This window comes from Leiobunum rupestre, chromosome 1, assembly GCF_980474605.1.
Source record: "Leiobunum rupestre chromosome 1, qqLeiRupe1.1.hap1, whole genome shotgun sequence".
NCBI lineage: Eukaryota > Metazoa > Arthropoda > Arachnida > Opiliones > Sclerosomatidae > Leiobunum > Leiobunum rupestre.
Genome location: NC_143384.1, coordinates 28,511,216 through 28,532,836, shown reverse-complemented (window position 1 = coordinate 28,532,836; position 21,621 = coordinate 28,511,216). Strand labels below are relative to the sequence as shown.

General features: G+C 34.8%; 3 protein-coding genes across 3 annotated transcripts; all 3 read left to right on the top strand.

Annotated features, from left to right (window-relative positions):
• Positions 1 to 253: 253 nt before the first annotated feature.
• Positions 254 to 1,901, top strand: LOC149962052 (uncharacterized). The gene is made up of 7 exons (XM_090176238.1): positions 254 to 396; positions 1,174 to 1,211; positions 1,289 to 1,339; positions 1,406 to 1,438; positions 1,508 to 1,528; positions 1,627 to 1,668; positions 1,752 to 1,901. The coding sequence occupies exons 1-7, from the start codon at positions 276 to 278 to the stop codon at positions 1,806 to 1,808; spliced, it is 363 nt and encodes a 120-aa protein (XP_090032364.1). The 5' UTR covers positions 254 to 275; the 3' UTR covers positions 1,809 to 1,901.
• A 5,775-nt stretch (positions 1,902 to 7,676) lies between these two features.
• On the top strand, positions 7,677 to 9,146 carry LOC149962051 (uncharacterized). The gene is made up of 7 exons (XM_090176082.1): positions 7,677 to 7,800; positions 7,860 to 7,912; positions 8,389 to 8,439; positions 8,520 to 8,540; positions 8,613 to 8,633; positions 8,917 to 8,952; positions 9,022 to 9,146. The coding sequence occupies exons 1-7, from the start codon at positions 7,692 to 7,694 to the stop codon at positions 9,058 to 9,060; spliced, it is 330 nt and encodes a 109-aa protein (XP_090032208.1). The 5' UTR covers positions 7,677 to 7,691; the 3' UTR covers positions 9,061 to 9,146.
• A 3,325-nt stretch (positions 9,147 to 12,471) lies between these two features.
• On the top strand, positions 12,472 to 18,208 carry LOC149962050 (uncharacterized). Its single transcript, XM_090164383.1, has 7 exons — positions 12,472 to 12,814; positions 12,894 to 12,940; positions 16,439 to 16,489; positions 16,860 to 16,880; positions 16,954 to 16,977; positions 17,131 to 17,187; positions 18,140 to 18,208. The coding sequence occupies exons 1-7, from the start codon at positions 12,472 to 12,474 to the stop codon at positions 18,206 to 18,208; spliced, it is 612 nt and encodes a 203-aa protein (XP_090020509.1).
• The last annotated feature ends 3,413 nt before the right edge of the window (positions 18,209 to 21,621 follow it).

Below are 21,621 nucleotides of genomic sequence, written 5' to 3'. Positions count from 1 at the left end.
TTATTGATAACCGTAAAAAATAATTGATATATATATCATCGCGTGACAAACCGTCGGAAAAACCGAACGAACCTCCCGTTTGCGAAACGACATAGTCAACATGTCGTGACTCGCCATTGTTTCAAGTCAGGCAGGAAACGGCCAAAGCATATGCCTTATTTACCCAAAAAGTCCAAAGGTATTTGACGGGGTATCAAAAACACCGTATATAAGGAAGGTAGCTTGGTTGTCGATCGCATTACTGAGTTGTCAGTAAAGACTAAACAAGCTCGAAAATGGAATCCAAGTTTTTCGTCCTCTCTTTAGCCGCTTTGTGCTTTATTGTGGGTGCTACGGCGCTTAAATACAAATGCGACAAGAAATTTTTGGACGAGGAAATATGCGGAGATAAAGGAAGTACGTAGTTTGCTGCTTTTACTTAGGTGCGGATTGACGACTTCTTAGTCTGGCTGGCTAAGGACCATCTCAACCACAAACCACTATTTAAAACCAAAACCAAATTTGTTGGTGGTCCCGTGTTACTTTGCTCACATGACCAGTCCACTTCTAGTTTAATTTCAGTTTTTGCGTGTTAATATATATACAGGGTGTTTTAAAAGTGTATTCAAAAATTTTAAGGAGTCGTAGGGGGCGAGTTGAAAAGTTTGCCTGTTTTTCCCCATTTTCTTACGATGGACTAAAAGAGTGCTAGAGCACCAGAGAGCTTCAAAGTGTTGACTACTAGCCACTGTAAGTAGGCTGCAACAAGCGCAAAACCAAGCAGCAGGGAAATGCGAACATTAAGGTTTGGTTACGTGTGGTAGGTAAAAAAGGACTTTAAACAAATCTAGGTAACCAACGTAAAACAGTCAACTTAAAAAGTATTTAAAGTCCCTGCTGCTTGGTTTTGCTCTTGATGCAACCTACTTCCTGGGGCTAGTAGGCCACACTTGGAAGCTTTCTGGCGCTCTTTTCACTCATCGTGGGAAAATGAAAAAAAAAACAAAAAAAAAAACAGGAATACTTCTCAAAACAACTCCCCACAACTCATTAAAAAATTTCCATAAACTTTTGAAACACCTTGTATATTTTATATTATTGCTTAAACGAAAATTGGGAAAGATAGAAAGAAACTAAAGAATTGAATGACGACCTTTTTCAAGATTATTTATTATAATTATATTTTACTTTTAGCCGCAACTCTGAAAGCGTTGGATGACAAATGCGCGAAAGTGAGTTGGTATTTTCATTTGAAAGATAATTATTTTAATAATGTAATTAAAACCATCATTTTTATTATTAATGAAAGGAATTAGAACACATAACCAGCAAAAGAGACCAATTCTGTTCAGACTACAAAGTAATTGACTGCATTTAGCTGATAATCATAATTGAAACCCCAATAAATTAAATTTTAATTTTTTAGGCTGAAACCGATCCAGAAAAGGGCGTTGAAAAGGTACAGTTAATTTAAATTATCAAAAAATAAAGGAAAATTCAAGATTAAAACCTATTCTTTACCATATAGGCCTGCACTGAAATTGCTATGGTATGTTCATAAATTAAAAATAAACCACTTTTCCTTATATAGGTATATTTAGCGAGTGGTTACCAATTAAAATTAAAAAAACATTTTTGTTACAATAGGAAATTAAAAAGTTGGATGCGGATGCAAAGAAACACATTGCGGTAATTAACTTAACATAATCGAAATTATTAAAATATTTGTATATTGGAACTGAACTAATTAATTTTATTATTTTAAATTGTAGGATTGTTTCGGCGCAGCCTACGAAAAAGCCCATGGAAAGAAATTCAGCCAAGATTAAATTTCAAATAAAAACACATTTTATTTTTGATAAGTGATAATTAAAATATGTAAATTAGTTTTAACTATGTAATTAATTTTATCAGTGAACATTTTTTCGGAATAATAAACATAATATTATACACGCAAGAAAGGTCGTTTTTTAATTTTACGAAAAATTATGACAAATATCTAAAAAATATTTCACGTGGAATAAACAAATGTTTTCGGCCCTACACAAAGCCTGAACTAACATTTTAAACGGAGTAATGTAGAAGATTTAAAAATTACGTTATAATAGGTTTTACTTCTACGAGTCGAAAAATGGTGAGCGATATGTTTGAACAGCATTTATACAGTTGTATACACATAAATCATTCGCGAACGTAAGTTATTTCTTTACCTTATAAGGATAAAAAATTTCCATTGATTTCCAGAAAATAGACGAACCTATTTCATTAGAATACAATAGTACTGAGCTTATTTTAGTTCAAATAACGATATATCTCAATTAACGGTAACGCGATTAGTCGATTCTTTCTATGATTCATTGTAATTGAGTGTTTCATATATTTGTTACGAGAGAAGTATTCCAATGGACCTTATTTCTCATCAAATCATATCTACATTTTCATAACTTATATTACTCCGCCGGAGGGTCTTGAATTTGTAATGATGTAACGTCTCGCACTATTTTTACCTCTCCGAGGGGACAAAGTCCCCTAGGAGGGGTTATACAACCACCGTGTCTGTCTGTGGGTCTGTGGGTCCTTCTGTCAGGCCTGCGAACTCGTTCGCATTTTCGGTGCAAAGTGTAATCACTGCGTTCGCAGTTTCTCGAAGGGTTGGCAAAACCACCGTGTGACGGTGAGCGTTAACGGATTCATTTGCGGCTTGGTTTGGATGATGTTTTTTCGCTCACCGTCGTGACGGTTTGGTGTATTACATTTTTGTAATGTTTATGCGTAGGTTGTGAGTGTTGAATTTGTTGTGTTTGTGTTCTGATGGTTGTGCATGTTGAGTCTGTTGTGTTTATATGGGCGTTTTCTCTCCAACTTTTTCTTAATGACTTTGGGATGGACCGAGTGCTGAGTGTAATGCTACCTCTCAACGTCCAATGGCAGGGTTTCCACCAGTTGTACACGTTATTCGTCTTAGTATCAATTTGCGATCGCATCGGGCGGGATTTGAACCCGAGACCTCCTGCTTGACAGGCGGACGTTCTACCACAGAACCACCGACACTTGTCACTCTCCATTGAAATTTAGACCTTCAGCTTTATCGGAAGCGTATTTAATAGAGTACGAAATTTTGGTTTAATTGAAATAGAATTGAAATTGAAATTATTGCATCGAAGAAATTCTAATTTAGCGTTTCTCTATTGATTAAAAACAAATGCGCCACCCAGGTTTCGAACCCAGACCATTCGGCTTGGCGGTCGAGCGCTCTACCACAGAACTACCGATAGCTGCTTAGGTTCACTGAAATTAAGACTCGCATCGTAAGCATAATAGGTAATAAAGTCTTTTTTTATTAATGAATTTATGAAGGCCTAATCTGGTTTTTTTACGAATGAAATTTTAAAGGTTAAATCTTGTTTTAGCGCAGTCGCCGAGATAAGAGGGTTAAAGGGTAGACCCTGTGGGTGGTCCACTTTGTGTTAATTCAAAGGCGATAATTTACCGTTTATTGCTTTAAGAGCTGGCGGTTAGTCAAGTGGCTCTCTGTGCTTTGTTGATGGTAAGGTTTTTGCTTCTTGTAAATATATTTGGTGTGGATATTTGGATATCTACGATTTCTAACGCAGTCAATGATTTCCTGGGTGTGCGAGTCATTATATGTTATTGGAAATTGGACGGCATTGGTCTTTTTCATGCGGTATGTGTCACAACGTCAACTGGAAGTCTACGAGTGTTGAAATAAAATGAGCGTTAAAGATGCGGCAAGTATTTCGTAAGCGAGAAAAATACAAATACCATCTGTAGATGTTTCTTTCATTAAAATTTGCTTAGTATTATATTCAACTGATAAACATGTACTGTAAAAAGGGTTAAATTCAATTGTGCATTGTTTTAGTAAGTCTAACTCGCTGTTGTAACTACTTAATTTATAATATTCTGAATAAATTAAACTCGATTGTTTCGTCTCAATTATTTAAATTAAAATTAAAATTTTATACCGGGCAGGGTTTGAACCGAGAATACGTTTTTCGTAAATAACTCTGAATTGCGGAGATATCTTTGGGGGTCGTGTCGAGAAATTAATACCACTAGGGACCATACTTCCGAGGAGAGGTATATTTTGGCTTGCCAACTTGTTTTTTCCTAAACGCCTTTTAAAAACGAAAGCAGCTAGATTGATCAATCTCTCGTTAGAGATGTATCATATACTTCTGGTTCAGCGACGGGATTTAGACCTGTTTCAAGTAAAATTATAGGAGATTTCCCGATATCAGCACCACCCGCGACAAGATTTAGAACCATCGATCCATCTTTAAAGCCATGAGCAGTTTTATCTGCTTCTTGTGAACGCGCTCGTTCTCATTTTAGACTCGTCTACGCCTTCGCCTCATCTACGCCTCTAACTCCTCATCCCCATTCTCAATTTTGAGGTCGTTTCGCTCTAATATTAGCAGCTTTGTTATGTTCCTCTCAACGTTTGCCCGTATTCTATTCTGCAGTAAATAATCTCCTTCCATCGATTGAGTTATATATATTTTTAAATTTAAGTGATAATTTTCTTAATATCTTTTAACGCGTAAGAAACTAAGATAATAAGAAATAAACAAAAATAATAAAATATCGCGTTTTGCTAGAAGTAGTTACTAAAAGCTATACCATAAGTGTATAATATTTTACAAAAGTGTGACACTTCCTATTGTTCACATGCAAAGGCTTTACTGAGAGCTATTCACAAGACAGACTGAATTTCTGGCTTGGTCGCCGTTTTTCATCCGCATGCTCCTTCCGTAGCCTTTAACAGCGCCTCACTAGGGGGATATTTTCTGCTTGTGATGAAAACAATCCCCAAAGTGAAAAACTTATGGAGCAATCTTATTAACTTGTGGTAATATGCAATGAGGAAAGTTTTTATTACCGACTATCCTGAAGATGGCGCTACGCAACACTATAAATAGCGGTGCGATCGTTATATTCACTATCAACATTGGTTGACAGCCGTAGATAAATTCAAAACAAGCCATACATAGGCATAAAGGCATCTCAATCTTCATTCATAATAGCCTCTGCCATTGCAATAACGATGGGTCTAAGCTTAGGCTACCTAAGGCTTAACAATCAAACGCTCAATAACTCACGAAATTAACCACGCTCTGTTACCATGTTGAATAAATACGATCTGGATCATTAATATTGAGCATTTAATTCGTTAATCTATATACAAAAGTTAGATAAGTTAGTTAATTAAATGAAGAGACATTGTCTTAACGATCTCAAAGAGAAGAGTGGGAACATTTTCTGGCAGAAGACTCTAACAAGACTGCCAGCTCAATAGTACGGCCAACTTAGGGCTAGACATAAGCTATCCTTTCTGAAAATATTGGAGTCTTAGAAATGAGTTACTAACAGTCATCTCTGGAAAAGGCTTAGCGATTTTTTTATTAACTGTAGAACTTCAGGATGGCTTATTTATAAAACTTTAACGGTCACGTTCAGTTTGGTCTAACCATTAACCCCGACAAAAGCTTCGGACATTATGAAAAGAGTTAGTAAATTCAGTGAGCAATGCAGTCCATTGGTGGTTCCTTTTAACTTTACATTTAGGACATCTTGGCGCATATTTTAAGTGGTTTATATAGACATCGCCTTAAGCACTGATATCATATAAAGGGTTAGAGACCGCTATCCAATGTTACGTTTCAACTCCTTTCGCCCAGACAATGGCTTACATGTAGAGTGTTTCTTAAGTTGTACTTTACCAGTTCAACATATAAAGTTCAAATTTGGAATGATATATAACCAAACTTTGACAGCCTCTCGTTAGGGGTCGATTTTCTTACGATCACGGCATCACTCTGTGAAGAGTTTTCAAATATCTTCCCATAGCAATATCATAGAATTATGATATAATGTAATTAGGAAAGGCAATCCGAAAATTACTGCACACCTGCACTTCTATAAACATACTCTTTTCGAAAGACGAAAGCCGCGTTCACACTAGACACTTTGGAACCGTTTTGAAATGGTTTTGAAAGATAAAATTGAAAATTTTTGATGTGAACTGTATTAATAGTTATACGATAAATAAAATCGACAGCAAAAATTTCTTTCTTAAAACGGTTCCAAAGTGTCTAGTGTGTACGAGGCTTATATGTCATCACGCCGTATTGAAGCCGCATTCACACTTAAACTCGGAAAAGTGGTAATCATAATGTCATATGAACAGTAATGATAGCGCATAGTTACAAAAAACGCCCGAATTGTTCGGAATTGGTAAACAGCTCTGAAAATTGAAATACACGTGCCTTGAACTATATTATCGACTACATAATTTTTATTTTAAAAAAATACCTATTGGAAAAAATGTTTATAGGCAAAAAACCCGCTTGTTGCCGAGGGCACGTGTATATTCGTTTGAATGGTTTCTAAAATATACGTTGCACTGCGTCTCCGCAACTTAACGAATAAAAAAATGGTAAATCGCGTGATGCTCGGGTGGTAAAGGTGGTAAAGTTACGGATTTTTTTACTGTGATGTGTCATAATACTACTTAAAACCTGATATGGAACCACATTAAGATATTTTTTTTACTTGAAGTTTTTAAAATATATGAAAAAATATGAAAAAATATCTCGATACATAAAACCACTAAAATAAATAAAACAATTTGAATTTGAATTTGACATAGTGAACACCTGAAAATGAGGTAATTAGATATTTTTAAATGGCGGCCTGTTTGTAGGGAAGATCATATCACGTCTTATATTTCGCATGCCATATTTCATCAAAAACACCGCGAGATCGAAATGATGGAAAATGTTTTCGAAGGTGCGTGTGAACCCGACTTCAATGAATAGATTTCTACAAAGCAGTTGATTTCTTAATACCAGAATAGTGGTTAAAATAGCAAAACGCAGTGAAACAATCATATAATAAAGCAAAATTCAAGGTTACCTTGAATTTATTTCGCTTAAAAGAGATAGTCACAAATTTATCGTATTGGTTTTAAATTAAATCCAACAGTTACCAAAAATTATTCAACGAAATATATTCTAGAATTATTATAATTTCAACGCCATTTTACAGCCATCTTTTTTATGTATTTGCAATCTACAATATCTTAGGTTTTCCAGGAGCTAACCACCTCCTTAACACCTGTTAAATGGGTATGGAACTTGGGTATAGTCGTAATTTGTAATCAGTTTTGTAATCACTTTATTATAAGGCTTGATTCGGTATGTAAAACGAATAAAAAGCGACACGTAAATTATGTTTTATAAAAATGAGATCTTAAGAAATGAATTCCAGTACTTATTGACGAAATCTAAAAAGTTAAATCGACGATACTTTTTATATCTTGACTTCCTACGTACAGAAACCTTGTTTAATTCAACCTTATCTCTAATATCTAACAAAACAACAGACACATCTGAATAAATTTACATACATTTCGCCGTCAGTAAAAACCTTGACAGATATTTTACAAGAGCAGTCCACTTTCTAAATCAATATTTCCGAATCTAACAATCAATCACATATATTTGAACAGAATATTTCCACTCAACAATGGAAACCAGTTTGAAAAGCGCGGCATACAATGGAAATAAAATCCTATTGAATTAACCCGCCCATTTCCTAAGATTGAAAGCGTACTGAAATCTATAAATACACGAAGTTCAATCTAAAATAGAAATACATTAAAAACGTTACATTCGCTATAGTTCGCAATGAAAGCTATCGTTATTTTGAGTGTTTTAGCGTCGTTGGTCGCGGTCGCTTTCAGCAAACCTCCACCGTGCAATGCCCAACATTTGGACAGAGTGTGTCCAGCGAGCGGTAAACGGCGAACCGTACTAACTCGTAGTTAAGTTTTAAGTTCATTTCGTATATTTTAGGAGAAGACAAAATGGAACAGGACGTGAAAAAAATGTCATCCGATTGTCAAACAGTAAGTGCATAGGATTTTATTTTATTGGTTGGTGCTTAAGCAATAAATCAGAGTGACTACTAGGATCAGTTATCCTATCAGGCGAGTGGGCACCTCCTTCCACTCTCAGCAACTACAATAGAGGTTTATCTCTTCACCCTTTTTCACTGGCAGCCAATGAATGTATAAAGGGGAAATTCTTTGACCGATTAATAGTGCTTGATAAATGGCCGCCCATAACGTTCTGGCACATCATAGCATAATAGATATACCCAGATGAGCTTGTTAAACAAAAGATTGAGACGGTTTATTACAATGTGTACTTAAAATGTTTACTTATAATTCGTATAGCATTTTAATATTTCTCTTACACGAGTTATATTTTATTGCAATTATTGTTTAACATTCATCACGATAAAATTGAGTGTCCTCTATAAATTTAACTAATTAATTTAATCTTTCTTAATTAAAATATTAATTGAAAAACAATTTTCCAGACACTAGCACCTCTAATTGCGGCCCATAAGAAAGTGTGCACTACATATTTGGTAAGGCCAAACAGTTACAATTTTAGGTTTAAATAAAATTACTATCAGAAATTAAAACTTGATTTTTTGGGGAATTTTAGGCTAATAAAGACGCCACCGCTGTGAGTTAAAAAAATGTTTGACATAGTATAAAACGTATTAATTTAAGTGAAATTAAAAAATTTGATATCTAGGCTTGCGCATCTTTCAAAACGGTATGTATAACTATATTTTAAATGAATTCATCACATTAAGTATGCATTCAAGTGCCTAAGGATAAGGACTACCGCAGTCTCATACTTCTGAGCGAAAGTTAGTCTGCTTCAAATCACAAAATGAAGGTAAGTTATAAAAGCAGACGAAGTTTCACTACAAAATATGTGAAGGTGGGTAGAGACTCTCTGCAGTCCCATATTCTTAGAAACATGAGTGCATTGTTATTATCCTTAATATCATTTATGAATTACATAAAAAGTAAATAAATTTCGTACTCTACAGAACATGGACAGTTTTAAGGGTAACGACAATATAAAGGTAACGCAATTTGTAAAAACGCTTAAACTTAAATTTTTGTTTAATATATTATTTAATTTTGGCAATTAGAATTGCATGCCAAAACGAAAAGGACCTCCACCGAGTTAAAAATCGCCATATTTACGCGATTTGAAGAATACAAATTTTGACCAAAAATTGTTTCGAAAGAATAAAACTGATCCAGTTTTCCAAAATTGTTTCATAATTTATTTTACAATGACCATAGGTTGATTCCAAAAGTCAGGTTGCGAAAATTTCATTTCACACTCTTACGAACACTAACTTCCACAAAATAATTAGTCTTCCAAGCTTAAGAGAAGGCGAATAGTACGGACGAGATAAGAATTATAGTTTGACACGAGTTTACCTGAAGATAATACGAACATTTGGCTTAGAATTACAATTCTTGTATTTAAATATTTCGCGCTCTTTCGGAGATTTCTTCTTTCTAATGTTTTGGGTCTTCACCAGAGTCCGTAACATAGATAAAATAACTTCGTATATAGATAGGAAACTTCATGTTGTAGAAGTGACGCCAGAGTTTTGGCCGACATCTGGTGGCGGCACCCGAATAATATTATTTGGTGAAGTTCGCACTACACGAAGTCCGTACTAGAACCTTGGTGTGACGCACTCCCAATTGCAAAGGCTTAAGAGAGCTATATGTATTCAAAGTACTTTTTCTTGAACTGAGAGCAAATTTAAAAAATAGCACTAAAGAAATAGCATCCAGTAAAGATTTCACGTTTGTTTTAAACGCTATTTCTGGTATATTTGAAGACATTTGCCTTGCAAAATACCTTTATTCCCAAAAACTCCGACCTCAAATTCCTCAATACGTTCTACGCTCTTGAGAACACAGCCAACTGGCGCAGTCACTAGATGTCAGGGCAATCTCGTGAGAGTCAGTTTGCCCCATTGAAGTTTCCTATCTATATACGAAGTTATTTTATCTATGGATCGTAAAGAAACTGTTACAAAACTCCACCTACAGAAAACGTGATACGGAATTCTCTTATACGTGATATTATTTCGATGTTTTTTGGAATTCTGAAAACAGACGCCTTGAAATTAATTCAAGAACGACCTATATCTCTCCTAACACCAAACAGTAGTCAAAGCGATATTAATATAGCAGGTGAGATATAAATTTTAGAAAAAATAAAATATTGGTAACCTGAGGTACCGACCTTTAAACACGCTAACGCAGTGTTGTGTACAAATTTCATTGGATGAACCTTTACTATGATCGCTTTCTATAATGCTGACATCTCTTGCTTATTATTCTATTCTCACTGTCTTCAATGATCAATTTGCTTTAAAATACGTAACTTTATTACTAGTAATCTTCAAACATAAAATACGTTTCTTGGCTGTTCCCAGTTTTATAAAAATTACTCATCTTGTTCTCGAGTGGACTGTAAAAGAAATCAAAACATTCTACCAAATTAAAATAAAATAAATAAACTATTCGATACAAAGTACATTTTAGGAAGATTTTTTAAAGTTAACCAAGTTTTTGTTCGAAATATTCAACTTCCACGTTAATGTCATTACAATTCAATTACTTTTTAAATTACAATAACATGAGGCGTAAAAACATTTGGGTAGTACCCACTTGTTATTTTTCATGACCTATTATTTCAGTGACAAAATGTACGATTTTGACCACACCAGCTCCATTAAAGGTTTTCGAGTATTCTCTACAACTTACTCATTGAATCTTTTCGTCTACCACCTAGCGTTCAAAAACTACAAATTCTAAAACCGTGAAAAATGTCACGATTTTTCTGAAATTCAGAAATAACAACGATCTCCCCCGAGAGAGTACATTCTGAAAATTTCACGTTTCTAGAAGGTATAGTAAAATGCCTGGGCCGATCAAATGAAGACACCCTGTATATATATATATATATATATATATATATATATATATATATATATATATATATATATATATATATGTGACAAGTTATTTATCATTTTTAGTTTTTTAATGAACACCATGTATATCTTACCATAGAAGTATACATTTCCTTAAATTGCTAATAATGCTCGTGAAATTTTGAAAAGACGTTTCAGAAGAAATAATAGTACAGGGCGATATGCAGCAGATAGAAAGTTTCTATAACAAATTACGTTGTGAAAGTATGAAATTTTCGTCTAGTCTGAAAAGGTACATTTCACTTGAATTGTCTAGATGGGAACTTTTCTAGTAAGAGATATGTTATTATCTTCTGGTAATGCTTATAACAAAAATCCCCCAGACCTATTATATGAACGATTTCCAAGTTAAGAAAATGTGCATTAAGCTTCGTTCACTTTATAAAATTTTCATGGGTCAACTTCTTTATCCGTTTTAATTCACCTAACTAATTGCACAGTGCGAAAACGGAACTTCAGCCAAATTTTGTTGCTGCAAGACAAATTTTCATTTTCACATTATGCACTAACAACTTAAGGAGACGACCCGGGGTGATAATCACCGATTTTGTTCAAACTCGGGTATAGTGTACACCTCCATGTACCTTAATAAACCTGCAAGGGAAAAGTTGCGACGGGCTTTCGTTTTGCCATGGCAAATGAAAACGTTTTTGACAACATGATTTGGGATTTTTCCATTGAAAATAACATGGGAATATGAAGGATTTTAAGGGTCCCCCTGTGAAACCTTTTAAAAAATGAAAACGTTAAAAAGTGAAATTGATTTTAAAAATTAAATATAATCAAGTTTTTAAATGCAATTTGGTCAATTGTGGGACCCTTAAAATCCTTCAGAGTCCCATGTTATTTTCAATGGAAATAATTCCAAATCATGTTGTCAAAAACGTTTTCGGTTGCCATGGCAAAACGAAAGCCCGTCGCAACCTTTCCCTTGCAGGTTTTCAAGTTACATGGTGATGTACATTAAACCCGACTTTGAACAAAATCGGTGATTATGACCTCGTGTCGTCTCCTTGTTAGTTGGAATTACAATGAAAGTGCAGACAAGTTGATCAACAAAATTTTTAAAAGTGTGAACCCCATTTTGGTCATTACCCACAGACCATATCCATTAAAATTAATATTGAAAGCAAAAAACAATTAAATTCGCCATAAAATGTGTTTCAAATATATGAAATTAAACTATTTCTTTGTCACATTATTATTTAATTGATAAGCTTCTCACGTTATCCAAAACTTTGGATATTTTAGTATTCATTTACGATAACACATTGATATTCGATATAACCCAACCTGAGTCTACAATAAACCGGGGGGAAAAACCTACGCATAATGGAACTAATTACTTTATTATACTATTTAAACAAAGCGAACTAAAATAACCTCCATTGTTTAACCAAACTTCTGAAACAATTGACCGATACTAGTCCGTGTTTAACGTGAGCTTTTAATCATCCACATTGTTTTGTAAACCCCTCACGTAGACGTTCAACGGTGTTGGCTTCATTATAAAATCAACTATATAAAAGATATACCAGCATTTACCCCGACCCAGTACGCAATCGAATGAATAACATGAAAGGTTTGATAATTGCGTTGTGCTTGCTATTCGTTTACGAAGCTCTAGCGGCTAGAAGGCGCGAAAATGCAAATAGTGAGGTCGAGGGAAATGTAAATTCAAATCCAGACAGTAATACCAAATATAATCAAGACAACGTATACCCCAATAATGGTAATAGTAATAGAAAGCCTAGTATCACCTCAAGTAACGGTAATAGAAAAAAAGGGTTATCTGGGAACGGCAATCGCAGGCAGACCAATACCGGGGCAACCGGTGGCTTAAATCCTGGATTGTCCGGTTCTGGTGGCACTCAGATCAGTTGGGAGGAAACTCAGAAAAGAGTGGATCAAACTTGCAGTAAGTTATTTAAGATACGGAGAAAAATATTGATTTATTTAATTTCTAACTTATCACTGTTAATTTCATGCTGTATTAGATAGCGTACGACAAATGACCCTGCCTAGTACTTGCCAGTCGCAACAGGTAAGGTTTCTAAAAATTTGCTTAAGCTACTGTCCTGGACTTGCCAGGACGGCTGGTCGGTGATCGCCGATGGCCCCCGGGCCCCGGTTCAAGGCGGCCCAAAATTGCTTATAATACATTAACCGTAAAGATCCTTAGAGACGCGTTTGATGTTTCAAATGAATTAATTAAACGTTAATTTTTGTTCTATAAATAAGCATTTCGATTTTTATTTCCTACCATCATCCCACCGCCCGGTAAGGGGGCCCCTCTTCAGAGCACCCCCAAAAGGAACCAGTCCGGGCCTAGGTTTTGTTTTGATATCAAGGTAATACCAGGTATATTTGTTTTTGAAATGAGGTATATACCGTTGAAAATAAGGATATTTTCAGTAGCCTAAAATAAACCCAGGAAAGCTCCGAAGCCCGCTACGCTAATAATCGCGAAATATAGGGTTCCGTTGCAAACTTTGAAGATAAAATTAGAAATAAATGCATAGTCGTTGAAAAACCAGATCCTATCTTTTAGACGCAGTGGCGACATCTCCCGTTGCGCATTGTAATCGTAACAGTACCTTTTGTCTCACGGATTGGCGCTGGTTCGAGTCGCGGCGTGTGACTAATAACATTTAAAAAAAAATTTACTTAAGAACACACAATGGTGTGCCAAATTATATTTAAAAAGTTTTGATAAAAAAATTCCAGTTTTAAAAATCTAAAATATAATTCTAATTTAATTCCAATAAAAGCAAACTAGGACCAGGTGACAAAAACTCCGTCCGTTGCGAACGAAATCCGAATTTCCGTGAAATGTTAAGTTTCGTATTACCAAAAATTTGTCTCCTTCCGCTTTAAAAAAGTAGTGCTATTTCACCCCCCCACTGTCATCCCCTTTCGAGGCTAATGGAACCCTTTAATTACTATGTGTACAGAAATCAATACTCCTCCGCACAGTGGTTACTTCGAATTGACTTAGCTAATAAAATAGAAATAGCAATCAGCTAGGCTAGTACCTTTAAATCAGGTGGTCAGGTTACAATGCGTAGGAGGATTTTGGCAAGCCCTTCATGCCACGCGAGCCAACAGCTCCCTATACTCACTATTATCGTTAACCTCAATGTTTTTATGATTTTTCTTCCGGTAGTTATTAGAGACGTCTTGAATAAATAAAATTAAGTATATAATTAGACTTTTGAATCGAAACACGCTTTAGCATTCACAGAACCTAGGTTTCGTGGTGCTTCCAATCGAATCTCAGAGATCAGTTGCCTTATCTGAATTGAGGAAATAATAATTTCGGTTAACCAAATATCAGCTTTTACGCATTGACGTTCAGATATTATAAAATCAGTGGATTTGAATCAAAATGCAAACCAAATAGTTTCTAAACCAAGAGATAGACGGTGAGCTGTTGTCAGATTTCTCAGTTACAGAATGGACACTGTATCTCTCACCGGACGGGAAAAGCAGCTTCAAAGAGGTACCCCCTCACTGTCCGTTTGCGTCCTACTTCGTATTAGCTGAAATAGTCGGCCGTACTCGATTCGCAGGGCCGTCAAGGTCATTCGAAAGAATGTAAACCCCCATTTCAAACGGAACGTTTTGTCGACCACGTGACGTATTATATGGCCTTGACAGCCCGAAACTTTCAAAATTCTTGAACCTCCCCCCTTTACAGAGAGACGGTGGCGGCAGGTTATTTTGTATGGTGGAAGCAAAGAGTATAAAAACTACGTAACCTAGAGATATAATGACGGTCGAAAGCAGTAAAGGAAGTTGTAGCAACCGGGGGGGAAGGCACTCAGTGAATTTCCACTTCAAATTTCGGTACCGCAGCGCCACTACGGCAGTTTTAAGTGGCAATCATTTTGATTTAGTTCAACATTCTTGAAAATTCCTTAAGGACTTGGCTACCTTTAGGACTTGGCAAGGTTAGAAAACAAACGCCTTATTCTTCAATTAAAAAAATCACGAAACAGTAACCAATTACTGTCACTTTTTTAAATTGACAGATATTAGACAATTAAATATCCAAATGCCAAATTTAGCACCTCCGCAACACCGTAAATGCCATTTTTCTCCGGTATTATTATTTATTGTACTAAAAACTGCCGTAGTGGCGCTGAGGTACCGAAATTTGAAGTGCAAATTCACTGAGTGCCTTCCCCCCCGGTTGCTACAAATTCCTTTACTGCTTTCGACCGTCATTATATCTCTAGGTTACGTAGTTTTTATACTCTTTGGTGGAAGCTACAGCTTTTCCCGTCCGGTTAGAGATACAGTGTCCATGGTACAGATTTTACATATCCCTGATTAAGTTATTATTTAAATTTTAATTTCTATTTATTTTGATTTTCTTGTCTGTAGATTATTTATATGTACTAAACGTGAAGTCCGGTAACTAAATCTGATGAGATCTGATCAGACCCGATGAGTTGAGATCGGTAACTTGAGATCATTAATCATATATCATTTAACATCAGATTGCTGGGTGAGGTGAATATCAAAGATAAACCTCATCCGGCTAGCTGATTACCGTCAAATATCTGAATATTTTGACCTGAGTACCCTTATGGCGTTGGGCCTCGGAAGCATTACTACTGATCAGTTAATGAAGCTCTAAATCTTAAATTACGATAAATACTGACCCTTTTCGTAGTCTCAGGTAACAACGTATGTGGAGTGGCGGAGCGGTTAGTACTTTCTCCTCGCAGAAAGAGGAGCCGGATTCGATCCCAACTTGTAACACTGGGTGAAAACCCGAAAATACTCCTTTTGCGTTGAGTTTGCTAAATCTCTCCCCATTGTTAAAGGGTTTTTCTCGAGATATTCGGTTTCCCCTTTCCATAAATACTTGTTGAGGTTAACGGTTATAGTTAGTGTAGAAAGCTGTAGGCACGCGTATCACGAAGGGCTTACCACCACCCTCCTACGCATTTTAACCGGCCACCTGTTTAAAGGCCTAATAAGTCGCTAGATGACTTAGGCCTAAGGTGGTGCCTTGGGTATTATCCTAGCTGATTATTGTTATTTATTTTCGGTGTAAAAAGTGTTATGGTTATTACCAAATGTTCGATATAAGTGGCTTTATAATATTTTTTAAACATGAACGTTTATAGTATAAACCAGTTGTACAATCTATCGTACCTAGCTTTTTAAATCTTGTATATAATTACTATACGGTCCCCTCGACGGGCCCTGCCAACTTATTAAAAACGAGTTGACAAATTTCCCAAAAAACCCATTTCAAAAAGACCGGCCTACGGTAGAATTTTCAGTCTGAATTGTGGTCTTATGGGAAATAAATCCCTACTCGACCAAATTGTTGGTATCCGAAGTACCGCGTGTGATCCAATCACAGATTAATTGTTTTGGAAGCCACGCAACGGATTTTGATACAAGTGTACCAGTTTATTATTGAGAATTGTACTGCGTAAGTCAGTTTTTATAAACGCCAACAACCAGTAGTCAGTAGCTAAAAGAATAAAACACTAATAATATCTCTTTTCCAAAATCATAGCTGATCAGACAACTTTTCCAAGACGTCCAAAATATCTGTAACGAATATAGAGTAAGAAAAACTAACACCAGATGTAAATAATATAACCCTTACAAGTGAAGTATCAATTTTAACGCGTGTATTACGTAGACTAGCTATGAGAAACGGTTAAATTATACTTTATAGGGATATTTACGAATTTAAAAGCCATATTGATTCCACAATAATTTTCTAAAGTTTCTATGTGAGGTTTTGTTTTCTTCCGAACCCAATTTTTTTCAATCAGATTGTTCCTGCGAAGTTACATGCTTCAAGGCAATAAAATGAGTAGGATAGAAAGCTGAATACTTTTATTTTAAGAAATATATTATATACTTTTGGAAACACCTCAACTTAAATACTTAATATTGAATATATTAAGACTATTGAATTCATGTTTCAGAGCACGAAGGATTGGCAAAAGGTAAGTTTGTGCCACGTAATATATTCCCCAAAGTCACTATAAACTAATTTTCCCAAACCCATTTATTACGTAGGTCATAAACGATCTTAAAAATAGGGTAAGTACTGATTTTCTATTTTTCCCAAAATAAAAATATTGTTTCTAGTTAGTAAACAATGTTAGTAGTTACTCTAATCATCGATAGATGGCTCCACTCATTCAAAATATTAACCAACAAATTAAAGTAAAATATTTTCTTTAAAATCCGTAGGTGATACAGCCTTTGTTGGCCAGAGCATTCGAACTGATGGATCTCATGAAAAATCAAGTACATGTATTTTTTGTGATTAGTTCCTCCAAACTCCTACAGATGGCGATAGTGGCATTAATAGGAAAATAAACTCGTCGGCAATCACGATTCTCATCGCGCAACGTTTCATTTCCCCAAAATAATACAATCGAAGGGTTGATATTTAGAACTTGGGGAACGAACTATTTCGGATTGGTACCCGACGCCGCAAAATTACTCATCGGCGAACCAATAATTATCAATAATAACGAAAATTCCATTATACATTTTTACAGAAAGTTTTAAAACTTTATTTTTTTTTTAAATTTTACAGAAATATTTTAAATTTTAGAAGTCGAATGTCTTACGTTTGACGAACATTTTCGTATAGGGCCCCTAGGCCCACGGATCTTGACCCCTTTCATTTTGGCAAAACTCGAGGGCCCAGCCTAAAGCCTACTAAGCTTACTCGGTAGTCCCAAGCATTTAGAATAGGTTTGGTACCCTAAATACGAGCCCTGACATGAAATTTTCAAAAAATAATTTTGATGTCACCAGTGCAATTTTGTTGACATCGTAAATGAAATTCAAAGGAGTAAATTATTCAATAATCGACATTTGATGAGTTGGCATCAACAATCTGAAATTTATTTATTTTAAATTATACATAAACCCCGAAAAATGGAAATAGTATATGGTTTTGTGCGTTTAAAGTTTGTTAAGAGTTGTTACATAAAACGTCCCTCAAAATGCAGAAGAAAGTCAGTAATAAATCACCAAGTATTTCTTCACTTTCCAGCAAAACTCGTAGACTGGTGCCATCTATTAAAACCAAAAGCATGAAAAACAAACCTCTAAGGGCTTTGTTCTAAATAAACAATTTTTTTATCGGTTTATGTAATATTTACATTTTTATTTAACCTATTTAATATAAATCTTAATCGCCATATACCTGGAATTTAAATAAAATAACATACACGTTTATTTATAGCAAATTAAAACATGCGTTCGAGATTTGGGTGCACAGACAAAAAGGATGCAATCACCCGGGATTAAATGAACGATTTTAAATTGTACATTTTATCCAAATGAGATTTTACCGAAAATGTACATATATAAAAATAAAAATTAGTACTAATAACTAAGTCTACCATTAATCGATGAACTACCTAGTCATAATTTCAAATGATCAAAATTTGTCAAGAATATAATGTTTTGCGTCTCATTAAAATAATTTAAAAAATTCCAAATTACCATATACCTTGAATACTTACAATATTAGTGAAGAATAGCGTCCATTTGATTTTATTTCAGAGTACCGAGTAGCCATTATCGAATTATTAGCGAATAATACATTCCAAAACCAAGAAAAAATAACGATAATTGTGAAATTAATAAATTGAGTTCTAATAAACAAACACCAATTAAAAATTAAGGATTTAATAATTTTCCGAAATAGCTGTGCTGCATGACAACGGACCCGTTTTGATGTAAATGAATATATATACAATATAAAATTTAAATTGTGACATTTTTGGTTAGATATATTCGTCACGATATAATCTGGGTTTTTGAAAGAGTAAACACAGGTATTGAACATCTGAATAAATTTCATTGTATTTAAGAATTGACACAAGCCCTCTGTCAAATATCTCAAGAGCTATTGCAAAATTGCAAAATATTCCTAATGTTATATATCTAAAACGAAGTTACAAATACAATGAATTTTAGAGCCGTCGTTGCTATAGTCATTTGGCTATCGCTGTGTAACTCTGAAATCGAGAAAACCTACAAAGGGTGCAATTTAAGAATTTTGGGACTCTTCTGTGGCGAAAACAGTAACATTAACACTGTTTAATGCAATGACTAAGTATTTTTCAGTATTTACAATTTTTTAATAGCACTATATAGACAGTGGTTCGAAGAACAAAAAATTAAATACCATGACTGCTCAAAGGTGTAGAAAGAGTTTGGAAAAAACAGTTATTTATCATATTGAATTATTACTTAAATTGGTGAAATTTTAGATGATGGCCGACCAACATAACATAACGTGTCAATTGGAAGTAGGTTGTTCCACGTACAAACTTCAATTTTGAAAAACTGTACTATTATTCTTAACTATTAATTTAATTTTTACAGCAAGAGGGAAAAGAAATTGAAGTAATAATTTAAGATTTCTAAATAAAGATCTTGATTACTTTGTTAATTTTTCCCCCAAGAGTTGTAAAGCTATGGACATGGTAAAGTAAACCTGATCAATCATTGCTTAATATTAAACTTTGCATAATATTAAAAAAACTACAATTCTTTCAAAATGTACCATATCATATGTAGATCAACAGAAAACTACGCAAAATGGTAAAACAAATTTTAAACCATTTACATTACAAATAAATAAAGTCAACCTCGAAATCATAATATAATTAAATTATATTCGGTTTTATTCTTACACTGAAAATTTTATTTATTCTTCCTATAAAACTTTCAAATAAATCTGACTTATAAATTCATTGTTATTTCACTTTAAGGGTTGCTTAACAAAGAAGATTTCCACCAAAGAATTAAAGAAGAACTGAATATATATATATAGTTTAGGTTTAAATCTGTAATTGTATTATCTGATGTAATTAAATTTGATGAAAAATATCAAGAACCATTTCACGTATTTGAAATAATTATCGAAATAAATAAAACTAGAACAAAAGGACAACGGCTTAAATTCAGTACGCATTAGTTTTCAGTCATATGTAAGTCAGATCGGTAAATGTTAACGCGACGTTTTTTAAATCGCCTCAGGAACTATCTGACCAAGGCTTAAGCCGGGTTTTCATGGACGCTTGTAGCTTGAAAAAGAAAAGATTGAGATTTTTCCATTTTGTGGGAAGTGTATACTTTATTTTATATTTCGCGCTCAAGCTGCAAGGAAAGCGCTTCGCGTTTTCACGATGCAAGATATTTCTAGCGTGCCGTTTGAGCTGGCGGCTGCCGCGTTAAATAAATATGGCGGCTCCGAATCGCGGACGTCTTTTGATTAAGAAAAAAATGTTATTACTTAAACTTTTAGTAATTATTAAGGCCAAAAACAATAAAAGAAGGTGTAAAACAAAACGATGGTAGGTGCACCCTATTTACATAATTTTGCTCAACTCTATAAATGCAACATTCACTGCATCTCTGTCTCGGTGTTCTTTTAATTTTCGGTTCCAAATTATTGGGTTATCCTTTACATGGCTTATAAAATTGTTCTTCACTTCTATTTCCCTTTGTTGTTTTCTCTTCTTTTTCTATTTATTTTTGTTGCTTTTTGTTTAATTTGGTTGTGGTTGAACTCATTGTTATTTGTTTCGAACAGCGTACAATAGTGTGATAAGCCTCGGTACCAACACTAGCACATACTACATAACCATTGGCTGGCTGAAGTCACATGGACCGACGTCACGCGCGAAATTTTCGCTTGGGCGTAAAAATATCTAGTTGGTTTTGATCGGCGCTAGAAGCGTGTTCCAATCTATTGTAACAACTTTTTCCGTAGGCCTACTAGCTGCCCTCGGTGGCCCTACTATGCCAAGCGTTAACATGAAATTATTACTACAAGGCCTAAAACTAGGGATATGGTTTAGAGCGAAAGAATTTGGTCATATCTAGAGTTACTTAAATTAAATGGATTTATTATTATTTATCAATCATTACTAAGAATTTTAAATTTGGTTATACAATAATTTTTCTAATGTTAAATTTTACGCGAACATTTCCCCCAAAACGAAACATGCAGCAAGCACAACTACTAATTAATTAAACAAAACTACTACTAAATATTGGATGGATGCCAGGGATTATAATATGATTGGGGTCAGTGGCGGACCATCGTTCTACTAGAGTTATATCACTCTTGATTTCATACTCAACTATACGTTGACTTGTTTGCTGTCGGTGAACACATCCAAAGCACAATTTACCGATTCACGGCTGGCGGGAACGCACTAAGTCCGAGAGTGGAGACTATGTCTCTCTTTTTATATTATGGTGCCATCGACTTGGTGGACAGGTTGCTCCCGTCTTTATTGGAGAACAGTTCTCTCTTTTTCTTCATATTTAATTTTCAAGTCCTCGGTATATATACCGGACACGTTGGAGGGCGGTTTCCTAATGCCGTCCCATAGTTTCGAAAAACTTCCAATCCAACGAAGGAACTACATCCTGGGTCTAGCTGACCCCTCCTTGGTGATGTGTCCAAGTTCACCATGAGAAATATTTTTCAAAAGCTCACGGGTTTTCACTGACCCTCAAAAATTAAGATTAATTGGAAAGTTCGAAACATTCGGTTTCCCACAAACTTCGAAAGAGTTTGTTTTTATTGCCCTGGCATCGGGTATGATAAATTTATAATATGTCGTCCCTGGTATTCCAAAACTATAAGAAAAGCGGCGCGACAAAAATAAAGCATGCACAATTCCCCAAGAATAAAGTAAA